The sequence below is a fragment of the Kogia breviceps genome, chromosome 2, assembly GCF_026419965.1.
Source record: "Kogia breviceps isolate mKogBre1 chromosome 2, mKogBre1 haplotype 1, whole genome shotgun sequence".
Taxonomy (NCBI): domain Eukaryota; kingdom Metazoa; phylum Chordata; class Mammalia; order Artiodactyla; family Physeteridae; genus Kogia; species Kogia breviceps.
The window spans coordinates 53,232,517-53,254,336 of NC_081311.1; the positions used below are offsets into that span (position 1 = coordinate 53,232,517).

At 38.9% G+C, this 21,820-nt stretch overlaps 1 protein-coding gene across 11 annotated transcripts in view; it reads right to left on the reverse strand.

The window, feature by feature from the left end:
- Positions 1–21,820, reverse strand: part of NRG3 (neuregulin 3) — a 1,064,095-nt gene that overhangs the window by 581,743 nt on the left and 460,532 nt on the right. For all 11 annotated transcript variants that reach the window (XM_067025241.1, XM_067025240.1, XM_067025235.1 and 8 more), the window contains exon 2: positions 8,573–8,702. In XM_067025241.1, the coding sequence (XP_066881342.1) occupies positions 8,573–8,702 (130 nt within the window). The remainder of the gene's footprint in view (positions 1–8,572; positions 8,703–21,820) is intronic.

Genomic DNA, 21,820 nt, shown 5'->3' on the forward strand with positions numbered 1-21,820 from the left:
ATAGCTAGCTATATATTGGTAACTGAAGAGAACACGAATTGGATGTTGGCATGTACTTACAGAGATTTGGGGTATGGCGGAGAGACCCTGCTCTGCCTTCTTATCCAGACCCTGCAGATACTTAGTGACTCAGGAAACTCTCAGGTGACTGGCGGAAAGTGGGAATAATACAGAGGTTGTATAATAGCGTGACATTTATACTACGAAAAACAAATAGCATACATATAGCAAATGATGGTCTGCTTTTCTAGGAAATTCAGTTTTGTCTAAATTAAAATTAGGGCAATAATATACCCTATTTAGCTCAGGGCATTCTTGGTCTATGCTTATTTTACAGAAGAAATGATCAAACTGTCCATTACATTTCAAACATTTTGGAGTTGGAAGACAATCTATATGGTCACTCAGATTATAATAAGTTGGGGAATTTAAATATGTATACACTACTTATATATAATTATAAATATATGTATATGTTTAACCAATACTGTGATATCTTAAAAGATAACCAGAGTTTATATGTCTTATTTTTAAGCAGTTGGGATTTTAGGATTCCCGGACCACAAGGATTTTAAAGGAAAGATGTTAGTGGAGAGGTTAAGTGCATAGACCCTGGAGTCAGCCTGCTTAGTCTGAGTCCTGGGTCCATCGCTGTATAACCTGAGAAATGCCCTTGGCCTCAGTCATTACTAACCTCTCTCCAGGGCTGCTATGGGTGCCTGACACATAGGAAGCACCCTATAGACATTCCCTGGGTTTATTCTATCGGGTAGATTTGCTGATGCTCTTCCATTTGGGGAGTATAATGATTAGAGTACACAAAGACTGACATTTTGGTATATACAGAGACCACGTGATTAGGTCCTTAAATCATCTTTTTTTTTTTTTTTTTTTTTTTTGCGGTATGCGGGCCTCTCACTGTTGTGGCCTCTCCCATTGCGGAGCACAGGCTCCGAACGCGCAGGCCTAGCGGCCATGGCTCACGGGCTTAGTTGCTCCGCGGCATGTGGGATCTTCCCGGACCAGGGCACGAACCCGTGTCTCCTGCATCGGCAGGCGGATTCTCAACCGCTGCGCCACCAGGGAAGCCCACATCTTTTATATTTTTTAAAAGATGCCCAGACCAAAGTTAATTGGAAAGAAATACCATCCTCAGGAAAGTGAAATGCTGCCCAATGCTCTAAAACTGAGGCTAGAGCAAGAGACCTCTCAAGAGTAGACAGAGTGCGGCCGAGTGCTGCAAACTCCCTCACTGCTCCAGAAGATTAGGCAGAACCTCTGAGCCATCATTGTCCTGATCTGAGAGGGTTCGCACTGGAATGTTTGCCTGAAGAACCTGCCCAGCAGGGCCTGTGGGACCACAGTTAGTACTGTTCTCATCTATACAAACAGACCATCACTATCTAAAGTGATATTTATGGATATATGTTCTAGTTGTTTAAATAAACTTGGTAAAAATCATCTATACTCCACTCGAACTGCAGCATATGCAATCACAGCAATCTGACTCTGTGTGCAAGCTCCCAGACTGTCCCTGCCATCACAGGGCTGTGACCCCTGCATGCAGGAAGGTGCCCAGGGCGGCAGAACCAGCCTTGCCGTAGAGGAGATACCTGAAGGGTCCTCAGCCTGCATGGCCTGAAGAGTAAGAGGGGGTTCCTCTCTTCACAAATTGTCAACAGGGAGAATTCCCCTAACAGAAGGTGGCTTCTTGTTCCTGCTTTGCTCCTAAACTTACTGATTGAAGAGCTACAATGATCCTTGATTCTGAAAAGTGTTCTTGCCCATGATCAGGTATTATTGTGTTTGTAAATAAGTTTCTGGGTGAGTTTTCTTTAACTTCCACTGGTGGGTCAAAGCTGAATTCTGTGTGCTGGGAAACTCTGAGTACCCAGCTTGAAGCCCTGGCACAAGTCAACTGTTCTCCCCCTTTTAAGCCTAAGTCTCTTAATCAAATAGGCAGATGATACCCACTCAATTTCTCTCACAGGATTCCAGCACACATGCTTTTGTTAGGTTTCAATATGAGCAGAAGGGAGGAAGAAGAAAGAACTATTATACATACTGTCTATTATAAATTTAGAATTTTTCTATATGTTGCTGCTTTCAATTCTTGCATCAACATTGTAGGGCAGGTATTAGTGTGTCTGGCTGGCTCTCTCTCTCTTTTTTTAAATACAGGACTGAAGGTTCTGATTAAATCACTTGCCAAAAAACTCACACAGCCAGTATAAAGCTGAGTAGAGCTTTTAACTCAAGTCTTTTCAACTGGAACACCCACATTTGCCTCATGTACCTCTTACCCCAAGTCATATAAGGAAGCGATTTAAAAACACAAACGTGTATCAATTCTTCGACAACAAAAAAACCCAAATCATGACAACTACGTCAAGAAACACCATTTCATGCTTCAAGGAGCGCTGCCAATCAAGTTAGAAAACATTAAAATAAGGTTAAGAAACCTTTGGCCATTAACTAAACGACGTGTTATTATTCTTTATCACATGTGCTTTTCCGGTCCTCTGATATTTCAGTGGCCCTTTAAGAAAAGCCAGCTCGGGTGGAATGCAACCAATTTAAACAAGAAGTAAACCACTGCCTAAATGTCATGAAGTTGCCAAATTATGTTCACTGTGTTGTTCTTGGTTTGTTTGCTTTCTGAGCTAATAAGACGATTTTGACAAACTTCATCCACAGAGAAGAAAAGATGCATGGTTATAACCTAGCTCATTACTTCTTCTCAAGGGCAGTCAGTAGACCACCTGGTATGAACATAGCTGTTGCACATTACTCAAATTACATCTGGGCTGCAGCAAACATTCCCATGAACAATTATCAGATGAACTTGAAAATTCTTCTAAGGCTCTTACCCTGCTATTCAATTCCACTCCACAGAGATTCTGACACTAGGCTTGGAGTTATAGCCATTTCATCGTCCACCCTCTGCCGTCAAGGGAGCTCAGGGACTTGTGCCAGAACCCCATTTGCATCCCGATTTGCTACAACCACAGGAAATCATTAGTGGCTGCTCTCAGAGCACTTACTGGAGAAGCTCTGGATAAAGAGGACCCGCCTTAAGTGCAAGAGCTAATGGACCTCCAAAGTGATGGAGCAAAGCACTGACAGGGATGTCCTGTAATTTTATATAGTATATCATAGGCATATCATTACACTGTGCCCAATCAAGTCTCTTAAACATGGAAACTTTGATTTCAAAACCTACTGAAGCAGAACTAGACACAGTGAATAACAGCAGTTCCTGGTAGGGCTCCCCACCTTCCACTCACCAACTCCTACGAACATTTTACCCAGCTAGCTGCACAGTCCATCAGCCCCTTTATGGAAGTATTGCCTCAGGCAGTGGTTGCTATTGGACTGTTTGCCTCTTTTTCCAGCAGTTCCATATTTCAAGTGATCCAAGCATCTTCAAATGAATTGAGTGATAGATTTCCAAAATAATCACCACAGGTCAAATTCAGCTCCAATGCTATCCTTTCCAAAATTTTGAAAATCCATTTTTGCAGCAAGGCTGGTGCAACATTTAATGAACTTCAATTCAGAAGAGATACATCCTTTTAACTTAATTTGGCCTGAAAACACACTTGGCCCATTCAAATGCCTAGCAATCTTTTCAGTTACAACTGGCTACCTCTTTCAACTCTAGTGAAATATGCTACAAATAGCACCATTCCCAAAGTTCTTAAAATTTCTAGAAATGGCATAAAAATAAATATATTAGAGAATATACTGCTTTTATTCAGGATATTTTGATTTAAGGAGTTTCTAGTGATTTGCTTTCCTTCCCTACCCAGCTTCATTTCTGTTGGATGTACCTTCCTATTACTCAATCCATTTTTTTATGTTTCAAAACACATGAATTCAGCATGGAAAATCATTATTATAAAGAGCATAAATGAATTTTTAATAAAAGGAGCAGGCACATTCTAATGGACTTGATAGTGTTTAATCTGGAATGGCTTAATTGAAAGTTCTCTTATCAGCCTAATAATAGTGAATTATAATGACCTTGATTTAACAGAGACAGGGACACTATCTTTCTCAATGGAAAGATGAGAAGCTGGGGTCAAGTGTCCTAACCAGCTGTTACATAAATGAAATACACGTACAATGTAGTGATCTTGGAAAACTCATAAGGTTCAAAGAAGACAATAGCTGTAAATCCGATTAGCCTTTTTATTCAGCTTTTTTTCAGAACTGGATTGCTATCGTATGTTCAACTTTACTATTTTATATTCTGATTTTTCTACATAATGATATAATGAGCATTTTCATATCCTTAAAATTTTGAAAATTCCAGTTACGTTGAATTCATCCAAGGTGTAGATATATTCTAATTTATATAGACATCTAAATTCAGGTTTTCTTCGTTCGTTTGTTTTACTGTTACAAATCCTGTGGTAAACATCCTTAAAAATAAATCTACATATACATTTCTGTAGGCTAAATTCTTAGAAAAAAATTCAAAGATGTTGAAACACACTGAAACATCACCTGCAGAAGATGTTTATCAAAATACGCTCCCTCAAGTAGTGAATAAGATGATGTTTTTTACTGCACCCTCACCAAACTATCTGCTTTTTAAAATCATTAAATATATGATAGGCAAACAAAAAAACTTAATTTGCATTTTTTTTGTGAGGCTGAGTATTTTTCATGCTTATGGGTTACTTGGATTCCTTTTCAAGGGAAGAGGATGTTCCTCTCTTTTGCCCATTTTCCTACTGAGATTTAATTTTAGTGTTACTCTTATTGTTCTATGTGGCTTCTTCAGAATATCTATTTGCCATGTTTGTTGTACAGTTTACTGACACTTTATCTGTCTCTCAATTTTGTTTCTGATTTATGATATTCAGATTAAAAAAGCAATGTTGTGTCAAGGTTGTTAATTTTTCCTTTCATTGCTTTTTGATCAAAAGGTCCTTTCAATTGCTGATGTAAATAAACATGTAATTTTATTTACTGCTTTCCCTAATACTTTGTTACATTAACTCGTAAATTCATTAAGAACAACTTTTGGTATATAAGGAGGAGGTAAAAATCCAACTTTGATTTGTTTTACCTAACAGTCAACCAAGTTTATCAAACAACCAGACTCTCATTTTCCCCGATTTATGAATCTCTCCTTATTCTACACTAAGTTTCACAACATACCAGGTTCTATGTTTCCTAATCAGTCAACCAATAATCTATGACTTATATTGTAAATTTAGCAACACCAAGTTTGCCTATTTGTTATTCTTTAAAATCTATCCAGTTATTTTTATGACCTTGGTATTCCTCTTAAATTTTCATCAGCTTGCTCTATAATTTCTAACTATTCTCACCATAAACAGTCTTTTGAAAGATCTGAAAATGCACTGAAGAGTGAGAAAATAACAGCAGAAAACCATGAAACCTCCCTCCCTTATCCCAAGATTCACACTTTTAACATTTTGGGGCATACACTTTCAGGATCTCTATCAGGAATGATCTAGGTAGCTTTGTTATTATTCTTCCCTGGCAAGGAAACATAAAAGAGTTTCAGCATGATCGATTTTTCACAACATGGAAAAGATATCTTGATTCAATTCACAATTGGATTGCAATTTATTTTTAAAATGCTAAAATATATATATATATAATCTTAACTTCTCTCAGATTTGAATGTTAAATCTTTGGAGGCATGTAAAAAGCAAACTATTTAATGAGCTAGATTCAGGTACACCCCTTAATATTGCTGCTCTGATCTATTAACTTGTGGTTTATCTAACTTGCAACAGAATCCAGTTAGTAATGCATCAGAAGGATAGCCCTGGTAGCATGCCAATCACACGAAAGTCATTTCCCTTGTTTTCCTTATTTCCTGGAGATGATGTATTTCACTTACTCCAAGTGCATTACAAAGTGCAGTGCCATTTAATTCCTAAGTTCATATCTGTATGTATTTATTCAACAGTATCTTTGTGATAGGAGATGCTCAATAAACATTTGTCGAATGGAGGAGAATAAATGAAACATACTACTTAAATAGAGTACTGTATAAAATGGCACATTATTAATAACTACATTGGAATTCTTACAAGTGGCTGATGAAGGAACAAATGGTAAGCCTTTTATTCACAGCAAAGCCTGGGAGATGAATAGCTGACACATGCAATGTGTGATTTCTTCATATGCACTAGTAGAAGATTTATATGCACCTATTAACCTATTGGAGTTCCAGTTCTGTCTTAGGCTGGTCTTTTGTCATGATTAGCTATGTTGTGACTCTGTGTTAAATAAAAGGTTTACTGTGCTGAAATATACATGAAATAAGATGACAGAGGCCAAAATTATTATACATGTACATCGTTGCAGCCAAAACATAGATATATCTCTGCTTGTCTATGTTAAAAAAAATCAGACATGTACATACGTGCAAAAGAAAACAATTATTTTTCTGGACCTGAGATCTACTGTCATAGACTGTATTGTGTCTCTCAAATAACCAATGTTGAAGTGCTAACCTCCAGTACCTCAGAATGTGACCATGTTTACAGAAAGAGTCTTTATAGATTCAATCAAGTTAAAATAGGGTCATTAGAGTGTACCTTAATCCAATATGACTGGTGTCCTTTTAAGAAAAGGAAATTTGAATAAAGACTTGTAAAGAGGAAAGAACATGAAAAGACACAGGGAGAAGATGGCCATCCACAAGCCAAGGAGAGAGGCCTGAAAGGGATCCTTCCCTCGTGGCCCTCAGAAGGAAACAAACCTGCCAACACCTTGATCTCAGACTTCTAGACTCCAGAACTGTGATAAAATATATTTCTGTTGTTTATACCACCCAATCTGCAGTGCTATGTTACAGCAGCCCTAGCAAACTAATACACCTGTGAACTTAGCAGAGAATATAGTCAGGCTGTATGTTTAAAACAAATAGGAATTCTTTTGTTTTTTCAACATTCTCAGTTTTTGAAATGATGAATCAGACCTGCCTGCATATAGTGGTGGGGCCTGATTTGAAACTTCCTTGGGGTAAAACACCATCGCAAAAGTCACTGCTTTAGGTGAGGCTTCTGATTCATCCCTTCATCAATTATAAATTCAAACTTATTTGATGGCACTGCTCACTTCCACATATGACACCACTGGATTGACAAAGGTAACATTAACACATAGCTGATCATCAATAAGAGCATGGATGCACTTCGTGCTTTGAAATGGTACCTCATTCTTGGCTTTTCCCTTGAGGTCTTCAAGTCACCTGTGTGCTTTCTACCTGTGTGCTTTCTACCTGTGTCTGCATTGATCTAATAAACATAACAAGAAAAGAGAAATGTGGGGAGGAACCATACCCACTGCCCTTGATCCCCAACTCAGGTTTTCAGAGGACAGAAATGGGTGGTAACTTTTGTAAATGAAGTCAATGTTAATGGCACTGCCCAAGTCACATGAAAGCCACCATGTCAAGGGTGATGAAAGGCAACGGGCAACACAGTGGCTCTTATGGAGATCGGCCACTATCATTGATCAGTTCTTGCAACCTGCATCACTGTCCACTCTGAACTGAAGCTAGCCTGTGGAGCCAGGCAGGATTTGCTGACACATTCTAAGTTCATAACTATAAGGCGCATTTCTCTGTGCCATCTTAATAAAACAACATGTAATAAAGTTTTATAATTGCAATAGCGAGAGAAGAAAGCCATAATTTCCCATGCTTCACGATTCGGAATAACTAATTTAATAACTGTGTCATATGAGAAGAGTAAATAAAGAGAAGGAAAGGGGTGTGGATATATATGATCACTGAAGCATATACAATTGCAAGGAAAAGCAAATTACCAGGGTAGCGCTGGAAATAAAAGCTTGGTGGGAAATATTTTTTAGATGCTAATTTGATTCTTCTATGGAGCCTTAAAGCTGCAGTGTCTACAAGACCACTATTCACCTCCACTTGTTTTTATTTTTAGCAGTAATATAACCTTTTGTTTCTAAAAACCAATTAAACACCTTCTTGATCTCCACTGGGAATCTTCCCTGTTCTCTACCTAGACTATAACAGGACTATGATTTCATTTATAACACCTTGCTGGAGAGTATTTCATCATCAGAGGTGTTACCAAAAAAAGGACTGAAATTAATAAACGACGACAGAATCAAAATAAGATGCAGTTTTTGTTGGACACAGTTACAGTCTCTGGGGTTTGGCTCACAGTAAACATTGAGACTCTAGATCTTAGCTGAGCAGTTTCTTTGCCATGCCACAATCTGTAGGTCTGCAGGAAGAGATTATTTCTGAGTGTGAGCATATGTACCTAAATCCCACACCAAAAATATAGGCTTCTAAAGTGAGTAAATAATTATTTCTATTAAATTGTTACATATAAAAGTAAACCTTCCTTTACTTGATCAGGTGAAACATCTTGTCTACTTTAATTCAGTTTTTCCTTCCCACATTAAAACTATTGATTCTGCTATTCAAACACCGGACTATAGGTATCACATTGTATATTTCTGGAGCTCAGCACCCCTTCCACTTCCAGGCCTCTCTGAGGACCTGCCCTCAGTGCCAGTCGCCGCAGTGACTTACCGACAGTGTTTATGGGATCCGGTCAAGGTTTCGATCACAAAGCACTCGCCATCATTGAGACAGTAGGCAAGGTCCTTGTCTCGGCAGGGTTTGAAGTGCTCAGATCGCTCAGTGGAATATGTCGTCGTATCTGTTGAAAAACACAGAGAAAGGCTGTCAGAAGTTCATTCTGACACCACCAGCTCCTGTCATCGGGTTGGACCTGTGCCCTGAGACCTTCTTATGGCTGCTGACTCTAGCCAGACAGGATGGAACCTTCACTGTACTGAAAAAACACAACTGGATATGACCATCTTATAGACTGAATGTTTGTGTCCCCCCAGAATTCATGTATTGAAAACTAACCCCCAGTGTGATGATATTAGGAGGTGGGGCCTTTGGGAGGTAATTAGGTCATGAGTGGGATTAATACCCTTATAAAAGAGACCCCAGAGAGCATCCTCTCCCATTCCAGTCATGTGAAGACACAGCAAGAAAATAGCCCTCTATGAACTAGGAAGTCCTAACCAGACACTGAATCCACAGGCACCTTGATCTTAGGCTTCCCAGCATCCAGAACTGTGAGAAATAAATTTCTGTTGTTTTTAAGCCACCCAGTCCATGGTATTCTGTTATAGCAGCTAGGACTAAGACAACTACTGGATTCAACTGTCTTATTTCTCCACAAGATTTTAACAATTGGAGTCACTCTAGACAAGTCCCATCAGAGGACACATTACCAGTAGAAGTTGAATGACCCTACAGCCAAATATCTCAAATTCACATTCATTAATTTCAGTGTTAAGAAACATGTTGTATTAAACATGTTGTATCCCCTTCCCTTAACTGTTGTCAAACGTCATTAAATATCTGATCAAAGTACATATACTGTAACTCTTCTATGGAAACCAATGTCAGTTTGTGTGTGTGTGTGTGTGTGTGTGTGTGTGATCTTTTTTAAGTTATGGCTGTAATTCGCTAATAGCTAAGCCAATTATTCTTTCACTTTTTCCTTTTATTATGTAATTAAAATGCAAATGTTCCAAATTCTGAAACAGAATCTCAAATGTGAGGAATGATTCTGGTAAATATTTAACATGACTAAATTATTGTCATTTTTTAGCATTATCTTAAACATGTGTTTTTTAAATCATAATCACTTACTTTTTTGAATTAAGTTATATATCCATATCAACTTCCTAAATATGAAACTAATAATAAGTATAAGCATATGCGCTCTACTGGATGAAAAATCTGTTATAACATGTAGACATTCTTGTTTCAGAGTTTTAAGCAACTAAAATATTAGCACCAATTTCACTGAAATACTCAAGAAAAATATATTTAAAAAGTCAAAGATGGATACATGATTCAGCATGTAAGCTCTTTTTATTTCCTTTACATAGACATAGATTAATAATAATGTTCAACAGCATGGGCCATTGTACCAGTTTACTAACTGGAGGTCACAGTGAGCCTCTTCCTACGCACCATCTGAATGGATGGGAGAGTTATTATCCAGAAAGAAAATTCACTCATGTTCTCCCCAAAACTAAAAAGCCTCAATGGGCTCCTTTCCCATAGGAAGAACTCCAAATTCCTAAGTAGAGCAAAGAAAAACATAGACCAGGTAGAATTTTGCCTGTCTAGCCTCATCTTCTTGCATCCTAAAACACACAACTTCATTTCCAACTATTATCCTATTTCCCCAATACCAGGAACTATCACACTGATCCTTCTTCCTGGACCATCTTTTTCTTTGCTGGAAAACATCCAGCAATCCTTCAGAGCTCATGTCATCTTCCCCTTGTGTCCCCCAGAACATTTTATTGCTTGCATCACTGTATTCAATGCTGCAAGTAACCATTTGTTTACACCTTATTTATCTGGTTTAGTCTGTAAGTTCCTTGAGGTCAGAGGTTGAGCCTTAATCAGAATTGGTGCTCAGTAAAAATGTCTTCAATAAATCTGATAACTCAAGGGGGCGGGGAAGCAGGGGGGTGGGATAAATTGGGAGACCGGGATTGACATGTATACACTAATATGTATAAAATAGATAACTAATAAGAACCTGCTGTATAGCACAGGGAACTCCACTGTACAGTAGAAATTAACACAACATTGTAAAACAACTATACCCCAATTAAAAAAAAAATCTGATAACTCTAATATCACTAAAGTTTAAACACCATTGATGAAAGATATGATCATTAAGGATATCATTATAATCATCTAAAAGTTAATGCATATCTTACAATAAAAAGTTAGACACAACTTTCACATTAATGTTACCATTTTAGTATAGTCATTTTAATATTGATAAATATTCCAAAATAATCACATTGCCTTCAGATTCACACAGACCTTACTCATATGCTATTCATATACTGTGAGCATTGAAAAATCCACTTCTAACCTTCTCTTTCTTTTTTTTTTTTTTTTTTTTTGCGGTATGCGGGCCTCTCACTGTTGTGGCCTCTCCCATTGCGGAGCACAGGCTCCGGACGCACAGGCTCAGCGGCCATGGCTCACGGGCTTAGTTGCTCCGCGGCATGTGGGATCTTCCCGGACCAGGGCACGAACCCGTGTCTCCTGCATCCGCAGGCGGATTCTCAACCACTGCGCCACCAGGGAAGCCCTAACCTTCTCTTTCTTGATCATACAATGAGAACTCATTTTTTTCTACTTCAAAATATTTGCCTGTTAATACTTTGGCATGAAATAAAGGCTCTGCAAAACAGACACATTTTTTGTTTGTTTGTTTGTTTTCCAGAAGTTCTCCTCTACAGGGAAGATTTGTTATTCAAGACAGTATGTGATAAATAGTTACACAGACTCAATCTCTCTTTCTATGGGAAATATTTAAAATTCAAGAGCTCTGAGCCAAAAATTCAATAAGAACCACCACACAGTTGACTACTACTCTGACCGCTGAAGTATATTAATTCATGATCAGTTAAGTTTTCCTTTAGTTTCTTATTATCCATTTATTGATATTCACTGATCATTCCTCTAAGAACAGCTTTTCATTAACAAACTACAGCATAAAAAGGGAGATCCTTATTTTATAATCAGTGGTTCTAACAAGCTACAGACTCCAAGAGCAATACAATGGCAAAGCAATCACAATCAATTAGTTTCCATCTGACAACTACTGTCTCTGGTGGTTACTGCCCTATTCTACCAACTGCTTTCTCCATCACTTTACCATCCATCAGCACAATACACAGGATCAGAACCAAGCAAAACGCCTCTGCAAAGGCCCAAGGTGGGGAGTACGGAGATGTCAGGTCTAACATGCCCTCACATTTTCTATTTCCATAGCTTAGAGAACCCAAAATTGATTTAAAATACACATGCTTATCCCTTACAATGACTTGACTAAATTCTAAGAGAACATCTTTATTAAATATTTTAAGTAACTTGATTTAGTACACAATAGAATATTAGTCTTGATCCTTCTATAGATAGGATGTGGGGTTTGTTTGTTTTTTTGTTTTTGCGTACGCGGGCCTCTCACTATTGTGGCCTCTCCCGTTGCGGAGCACAGGCTCCGGACACGCAGGCTCAGCGGCCATGGCTCACGGGCCCAGCCGCTCCGCGGCATGTGGGATCCTCCCGGACCGGGGCACGAACCCGTGTCCCCTGCATCGGCAGACGGAAAGGTAAATAAAATTCACCATGAGTTGAAATTTTATACTTGTAAGGCATCATGACAAATATGTGAGTGGAAAGCTAGAAAAATTCCTTAATGAAATCACTAGGCTGCTATACTAACTCTAAGACCACCTACACATTTTGTAAGGTAAATCATAAGTATACTGTGTCTAAGACACTGTTAGTCTTTCTATTACTTACAACCACAGTCCAAAGAGATGGTAATAATTTTGGATGACAGCCTCCAACATTTATAGATCTGCTTATAAGTACATGTACATATATATTTAATTTTTAACATATACAATATATTGCAAACATATGAAATAGAGCATAAGTAAAAATGAGATAAAAATAAATAAGGTATAATCCTGATTTTCTTTCTGTGCCCTAAGCTGACACGGTATGCCCTAATATATCCAGCTGAGTGCTTTGTTCTGAAGGGGAAACATGGGACATTTGTGAGAACGAGATAACAGATAAGATCTAACTCCAAACTATAAAAGTTATGGTCCTAAATATCCTTGGGGTACCTTAACAATCAGACATAGAACTCTCTTCTATAAACTTATCCAACATATTCAGAACCCAGTGTTTATGTTTTAAAACTGCATCACTTTTAAGATAGTCTAATACACTAAGGTGGCTACAGTATATGGTACTATTTTGTCATGTTTTTAAAATTCAAGGAGCACCTTCTGTTTCTAAGAATGATGTCTGGTAAATAAAATTGTTATAGAGCTCCCTGTTGTCTTCAAAAGATTACGTGGATAAAGGTCCAAGTAAGTAAACCAGAAAGGGCCAAATATTCCCATGAATTCTCATTTGTTTTCCAAGGCTCTCCTTTACTCCACAGTACGTCCTTATCAGGCATCACTCTCCCACCACGGCAGCTCATGAACCTCCCATCTGACTGGACCATGAGCTTGTGGGGGGTGGAGCAGGTCTTCACATCGCTGATCCACAGTCTTACAGACAGCCTGACACAGAGGTGCACACAATAGATGTTTATGGAAGAACGATCTTTTTATAACATGAGTGTTTTTCTAAATGTTCTGTACAGTCAAGTGTGCACATTTTGTTATCATCATAAAAGAAAAACTCTATATGAATAAATGTTTATAAGTTAGGACATGAGATGAGTTCCAAAAGCAATTTTAGGTAAAGTGCTTAGAATTTTATAAGAAGAGCAGAAAATCAACTCCACAAAATGGAGAAAAAGGGAGGAGAAAAAAACAATACTTAGGGAAAATATTCAGAAAGAGATGGCATGAAGGATAAAGGAGTGTTAGGCTTAAGATGAACAGAGACAGTGCCTAGGATAGGAATTCCAAGCACCATGAGCAAAGTTCAAGGTCTCAGGACAAAGAAGTGCAGTTGCTGGCTTGAGGAATAGTGCCCATTCACTTGGGACCACAAAGGCTGTGCAATTATCCAGACTGCTCATCTGGCACTTGTTATATGTAGTTTAATTTGTTTTCTTATATTTTTATGGGTTTGGGTCTCTCCCCAGGGAGGTCAGTGAGAGTGCTTTGCTTTTAAGTTCTGTATTTTTTCCACATCATGTAGCATATATAGTGAGCAATCAGTACAGTAATTAAATGCACAGTGGGAACTAGTGGTGGTTAATTCATTAAAGGCAAAACGGGAAGAAAATATAAGGCTGGAAGACAGAAATCCCTGCAGATTTTGCAATGAAGTTAATTTATTAATGAATTAAAACAATGACTGGTTCTCCCCCTTAAGTACTGACTTGAACCTGAATGTTACTTATGGAGGTTTTCTCTGTTGCCAGCACAACACTGCACACTGTGGGAACACAGATTTTGTTGTGGGAACAAGAGTGCTAAATGGGCTATTACAGATAATAATTGCAGTAGATAATCAAAGAAAGGGAGAGCTTAATTCACGCTATAGTTATCTCTAAAGGCTTCCCAAAGGGTTGGTATTAGAGTTACATCTTGAATGGGCATGATTTAATTGGCAGAGGAAAATGAATTCTAGATAGGAAGAGCAGAAACACCTAAGGAAGGAAAGGTGAGGCACAGCTTAGACCCTAAATCCATCTTCACATGCCTGACTTGCAAATGTCAGTTTCATGAAACAGTTTTTTCCTTCCCCCACTGAGTTCATGACATGACAATTCTCTAAGAAAAGTTAAGAATCTGGTGATGCAAGCTTTTAGGATTAGCAAAATACCTTTACAGGCTAGGAGCCATTTAAATATGGTTGTTGAGGCAGAGTCAAGATGGCTGTGTGGGAAGACGTGGAGTTAGCATCTTCCCACAAGTAGGGCGCCTGCCAGCTGCTGGTGGGGGACTCTGATGCCCAAGGAGACAGGAGAAACCCCAAAATGAACCGGTAGGACGTAGGGGGACTGAGGTGGGAGAAGTGGAGGCCAGACAGGATCAGCACCCTTGAAGCTGGGGAGATGGGGAGAGGCAGGCAGGAGGGACTCTCCCGGAAGAGCAAGAGAGAAGCAGAGGACGATCGCCTGCCCCACTCGGGCACAGGGAGCCTGCTGAGCTCCCAAGCTGGTACCCCCCCATCCAAAGCCCCATCCAGGCCACGTGAGTCCTGGGAGCATAGGAGGGAGGCCGGGGAGATAGGAAAGGAAGGCGGGAGGGGCCCTCTGGGAGGAGCGAGAGAGGAGCAGAGGGCGACTGCCCAGCCCACTCAGGTCCGGGGAGCCTGCTGAGCTCCCAGGCCAGTCCCCCAACCTCCAAGTCCCCTCCAGACTGCATGGGTCCTTGAGGGCATAAGAAGGAGGCTGAGAGGAGAACAGGAGAGGAAGGCAGGAGGGGCCCTCCCAGAACGGAGAATCAGGAGAGGAGAGGACAGCATATGCCCCACCCAGGAAGCCTGCTGGGACCTCAGGTGAGGTCCCCTGCCCTCTGAGACGAGGAGTGAGGGGCACGCCTGGGTCCCTTCTGTCCCTTGAGCCTAAGCCTCACCACTCCACAACCCCCAGGGCCTTTTACAGCCCAGTGGGTCCTTAGCATTGGCCCTGCCCACAGCCCAAACCTCACCCTTACTTAGGCCCCATCCCCCAAAGCAAAGGCCTTCCCCCTCCCTTTTTTTTCTTTTCCCTCCTCCTCTTTTTTACTATTGTGGTACTGATGTACCTTCCAGATGTTGATTCATCTATTTTTATTTTTATATTCTTTCTAACATATCTGTTAGTTTCCTAGTCTAATTTTTTTACCTTACTGTTCTGTTTTTCTTTTTTCTTTTTTTTTTTTTATGCTGCCCCACGCAGCTTGCAGAATCTTGGTTCTCAAGCCCAGTGTTGGGCTGAAGCTCTTGCAGTGGGAGATCTGAGTCCAAACCACTGGATTAACAGGAAACCTCAGACCCCAAGGAATATTCACTGGAGTGAGGTTTCACAGAGGTCCTCATCTCAGCACCAAGACCCAGCCCTACGCAATAGCTTACAAACATCAGTGTTGGAAGCCTCAGGCCAAACAACCAGTAAGACAGGAACACAATACCACTCATTTAAAAAAAAAAAAAGAGACAGCAAAAAAATATGTCACAGATGAAGGAGCAAGGTAAAAATCTACAAGACCAAATAAAGGAAAAGAAAATAGGCAATCTACCTGAAAAAGAATTCAGAGTAATGATAGTAAAGATGATCCATAATTTCAGAAGTAGAATGGAAGCATGGATTCAGAAAATACAAGAAATGTTTAACAAAGATCTAGAAGAACGAAAGAACAAACAAAGATGAACAACACAATAAATGAAATGAAAGATACACTAGAAGGAATCAATAACAGAATAACTGAGGCAGAAGTATGAATAAGTGAGCTGGAAGACAAAATGGTGGAAATAACTGGCAAGGAGCAGAATAAAGAAAAAAGAATGAAAAAAATTGAAGACTATCTCAGAGACCTCTGGGACAACACTAAATGCACCAAGATTCGAATTATAGGGGTCCCAGAAGAAGAAGAGAAAAAGAAAGGGTCTGAGAAAATATTTGAAGAGATTATAGTTGAAAACATCCCTAACATGAGAAAGGAAATAGTCACCCAAGTCCAGGAAGCAGAAAGAGTCCCATATAGGATAAACCCTAGGAAAAACCAAGACACGTATTAATCAAACTAACAAAAATCAAATTCAAAGAAAAATTATTAAAAGCAGCAAGGGAAAAAAAAAAATGTAACATACAAAGGTATCCCCATAAGGTTATCAGCTGATTTTTCAATGGAGACTCTGCAGGCCAGAAGGGACTCGCAGGATATACTTAAAGTGATGAAAGAGAAAAACCTACAACCAAGATTACTCTACACAGCAAGGATCTCATTGAGATTTGGTGGAGAAGTCAAAAGCTTTTCAGACAAGCAAAAGCTTTTCAGACAAGCAAAAGCTAAGAGAATTCAGCACCACCAAACCAGCTTTACAACAAATGCTAAAGAAACTTCTCTAAAGGGGAAACACAAGAGAAGAAGAAAACCCACAAAAACAAACCCAAAACAATTAAGAAAATGGGAATAGGAACATACATATCAATAATAGCCTTCAATGAAAATGGATTAAATGCCCAAACCAAAAAACACAGACTGGCTGAATGGATACAAAAACAAGACCCATATATATGCTGGCTACAAGAGACCCACTTCAGACGCAGGGACACATACCGACTGAAAGTGAAGGGATGGAAAAAAGATATTCCATGCAAATGGAAATCAAAAGAAAGCTGGAGTAGCAATACTCATATCAGATAAGAGACTTTAAAATAAAGACTGTTACAAGAAATAAGGAGGGACACTACATAATGATCAAAGAATCAATCCAAGAAGGAGATATAACAATTATAAATGTTTATGCACCCAACACAGGAGCACCTCAATGCATAAGGCAAATGCTAACAACAATGAAAGGTGAAATCAACAGGAACAAAATAATAGTAGGGGACTTTAATACCCCACTCACACCAATGGACAGGTCATCCAAACAGAAAATAAGGAAACACAAGTTTTAAATGACACAATAGACCAGATAGATCTAATTGATATTTATAGAACATTCCACCCAAAAGTGGCAGAATACAGTTTCTTCTCAAGTGCACATGGAACATTCCCCAGGATAGATCACATCTTGGGTCACAAGTCAAGCCTCAGAAAATTTAAGAAAATTGAAATCATATCAAGCATCTTTTCTGACCACAACACTATGAGATTGGAAATCAATTACAGGAAAAAAAAAACTAAAAAACACAAATACATGGAGGCTAAACAGTATGCTACAAAACAACCAAGAGATCACTGAAGAAATCAAAGAGGAAATCAAAAAATACATAGAAACAAATGACAATGAAAATACGACAACCCAAAACCTATGGGATGCAGCCAAAGCAGTTCTAAGAGGGAAGTTAACAGAAACTCAATCTCACCTCAAGAAACAAGGAAAATCTCAAATAAACAATCTAACCCTACACTTAAAACAACTAGGGAAAGAGGAACAAAGAAAACCCAAAGTCAGTAGAAGGAAAGAAATCATAAAGATCAGAGCAGAAATAAACAGAAATGAAGAAAACAATAGCAAAGATCAATAAAACTAAAAGCTGGTTCTCTAAGATAAACAAAATGGATAAACCCTTAGCCAGACTCAACAAGAAAAAAGGGAGAGGATGAAAATCAATAAAATTAGAAATCAAAAAGGAGAAATCACAACTGACACGGCAGAAATACAAAGGATTATAAGAGACTACTACAAACAACTATATGCCAATAAAATGGACAACCACGAAGATATGGACAAATTCTTGGAAAGGTATAATTTTCAAAGACTGAACCAGGAAGAATTAGAAAATATAAACAGACCTATCACAAAAAAATGAAATTGAAACCATAATTTAAAATCTTCCAATGAACAAAAGTCCAGAACCAGATGGCTTCACAGGTGAATTATATCAAACATTTAGAGAAGAGCTAACACAGATCCTTCTCAAACTCTTCCAAAATATTGCAGAGAGAGAAAAACTCCCAAATTCATTCTATGAAGCCACCATCACCCTGATACCAAAACCAGAAAAAGACATCATAAAAAAGAAAATTATAGACAGATATCACTGATGAACATAGATGCAAAAATCCTAAACAAAATAGTAGCAAACAGAATCCAACAGCACATTAAAAGGATCAGACCCCATGATCAAGTGGGATTCATCCCAGTGATGCAAGGATACTTCAATATATGCAAATCAATCAATGTGATACACCACATTAACAAATTAAGGAATAAAAGCCATATGATCATCTCAATACAGAAAAAGCTTCTGACAAATTTCAACACCCAGTTATGATAAAAACTCTCCAGAAAATGGGCATAGAGGGAACTTTCCTCAACATAATAAAGGCCATATGTGAAAAACCCACAGCAAGCATCATATCAATGGTGAAAAACTGAAAGCTTTTGCACTAAGATCAGGAACAAGACAAGGATGTCCACTCTCACCACTATTATTCAACATAGTTTTGGAAGTCCTAGCCACGGCAATCAGAGAAGAAAATAAATAAAAGGGAATACAAATTGGAAAAGAAGTAAAACTCACTGTTTGCCAATGACGTGATACTATACTTAGAAAATCCTAAAGATGCAACCAGAAAACTGCTAGAACTAACTAATGAATTTGGAAGGTTGCAGGATACAAAATTAATGCACAGAAATCTCTTGCATTCCTATACACCAACAACAAAAAATCAGAAATAGAAATTAAGGAAACACTCCCAATTACCACTGCAACAAAAAGAATAAAATATCTAGGAATAAACCTGCCTAAGGAGGTGAAAGACTTGCACTCAGAAAACTATAAAACACTGATGAAAAAAATCAAAGATGACATAAACAGATGGAGAAATATACCATGTTCTTGGATTGGAAGAATCAATATTGTGAAAATGACTATACTACCCAAAGCAATCTACAGATTCAATGAAATCCATATCAAACTACCAATGGCATTCTTCACAGAATTAGAACAAAATGTCTTACAATTTGTATGGAAACACAAAAAACCCCGAATAGCCAAAGCTATCTTGAGAAAGAAAAATGGAGCTGGAAAAATCAGGTTCCCCAACTTCAAACTATACCACAAAGTTACAGTAATCAAGACAGTGTAGTACTGGCACAAAAACAGAAATATAGGTCAATGGTACAGGATAGAGTACCCAGAGATAAACCCACACACATATGGGCACCTAATTTACAAAAAAGGCAGCAAGAACATACAATGGAGAAAAGAAGGCCTCTTCAGTAAGTGGTGCTGGGAAAACTGGATAGCTACATGTAAAAGAATGAAATTAGAAAACCACATAACATCATACACAAAAATAAACTCCAAATGGATTAAAGACTTAAGTGTAAGACCAGACACTATAAAACTCTTAGAGGAAAACATAGGAAAAACACTCTTTGACGTAACCACAGAAAGATCTTTTTTGATCCACCTCCTTGAGTAACGAAAATAAAAACAAACAAATGGGACTTAATTAAACTTCAAAGCTTTTGCACAGCAAAGGAAACCACAAACAAGATAAAAAGACAACTCTCAGAATGGGAGAAAATATTTGCAAATGAAACAAAGGATTAATCTCAAAAATATACAAACAGCTCATGGAGCTCAATATCAAAAAAACAAACAATCTAGGTAAAAAAATGGGTGGAAGACCTAAATAGACATTTCACCAAGGAAGACATACAGATGGCCAAGAGGCACATGAAAAGATGCTCAACATCACTAATTATTAGAGAAATGCCAATCAAAACTACAATGAGGTATCACCTCACACCAGTTAGAATGGGCATCATCAGAAAATCTACAAACAGCAAATGCTGGAGAGGGTGTGGAGAAAAGGGAACCCTCTTGCACTGCTGGTGGGAATGTAAATGGATACAGCCACTATGGAGAACAGTATGGAGGTTCCTTAAAAAACTACACATAGAACTACCATACGACCCAGAAACCCCACTACTGGGCATATACCCTGTGAAAACCATAATTCAAAGAGTCATGTACCACAAAGTTCATTGCAGCACTATTTACAACAGCCAGGACATGGAAGCAACCTAAGTGTCCATCGACAGATGAATGGATAAAGATGTGGCACATATATACAGTGGAATATTACTCAGTCATAAAAAGAAACGAAATTGAGTTATTTGTAATGAGGTACATGGACCTAGAGTCTGTCATACAGAGTGAAGTAAGTCAGAAAGAGAAAAACAAATACCGTATGCTAACACATATATATGGAATCTAAAAAAAAAAAAAGGTACTGATGAACCTAGTTGCAGGGCAGAAATAAAGAGGCAGACATAGAGAATGGACTAGCCTCGACATATATACACTGCCATATGTAAAATAGTTGGCTGGTAGGAAGCGGCAGCATAGCACAGGGAGATCAGCTCGGTGCTTTGCAGTGACCTAGAGGGGTGGGATAGGGAGGCTCAAGAGGAGGGGATACGGGGACATATGTATGCATATGGCTGATTCGCTTTGTTGTGCAACAGAAACTAACACAGTACTGTGAAGCAATTATACTCCAATTAAAAAAAATTCTAAAAAAATAATAATAAATAAATTTGTGTTGTTTTAAGCAAATAAATAAATAAATAAATAAATAAGGTTGTCGAATCCAGCAGGGTCTTCCCTGGGTGGAGTGCTGTGTAAATGAAACCTGCTTCCATACCTTAAAATCCCCTGTAGAATATGCCATTTATAGGCACCCAGGAAGGTGCACTGACATAAGACTGACTTATAAAATATTTAATGGTCAAGGAAAATTGCAAGAAGAATGCAGTGGTGTTTGAAAGGGAAAAACCATTTCTCAGCTGGCAAAAAGCAGAGATAGCTTTCTCCCCGCTGCCAAAGATCAGACAATCGTTCACTTTGCTGGCGTGGGAGAAATGGGGAGTGTTCAGCAAGGAATTTAAAAGTTCAGTTGAGTCAAGGGACTGCTGTGAGAACTGACAGTTCCTGAGGTATCCCAGAGCCATCAATTCTTGCAGCAAATGTAGAAAGGACCCTTACCAAACTTGTGACATACCTGGGCCACCTTACAGTTTGAATTTTTTTTTAATATGATTTTGTTTATTTATTTTTGGCTGCATTGGGTCTTCGTTGCTGCGTGTGGGCTTTCTCTAGTTGTGGCGAGCGGGGGCTATTCCTCGTTGCGGTGCACGGGCTTCTCATTGTGGTGGCTTCTCTTGTTGCAGAGCACAGGCTCTAGGCCCATGGGCTTCAGTAGGTGTGGCATGCAGGCTCAGTAGTTGTGGCTCGCGGGCTTTAGAGCACAGGCTCAGTAGTTGTGGTGCACGGGCTTAGTTGCTCCGCGGTATGTGGGATCTTCCCAGACCAGGGCTCGGATCCGTGTCCCCTGGATTGGCAGGCGGGTTCTTAACCACTGTGCCACCAGGGAAGCCCCCAGTTTGAAATCTTGCTTTTAAAAACTGCACCAGCTTAAGTAAACCTGCATGGGACATAGCTTGTTCAATGGAAGTGCACTTACTGGGGAACTGCAGAGTTAACCTAAAGCTGAATATATTTCCTTGTGCCTGCACACATACACATACTTATATAAACTGCTTTTTCAGTGACAACAGTTAAAA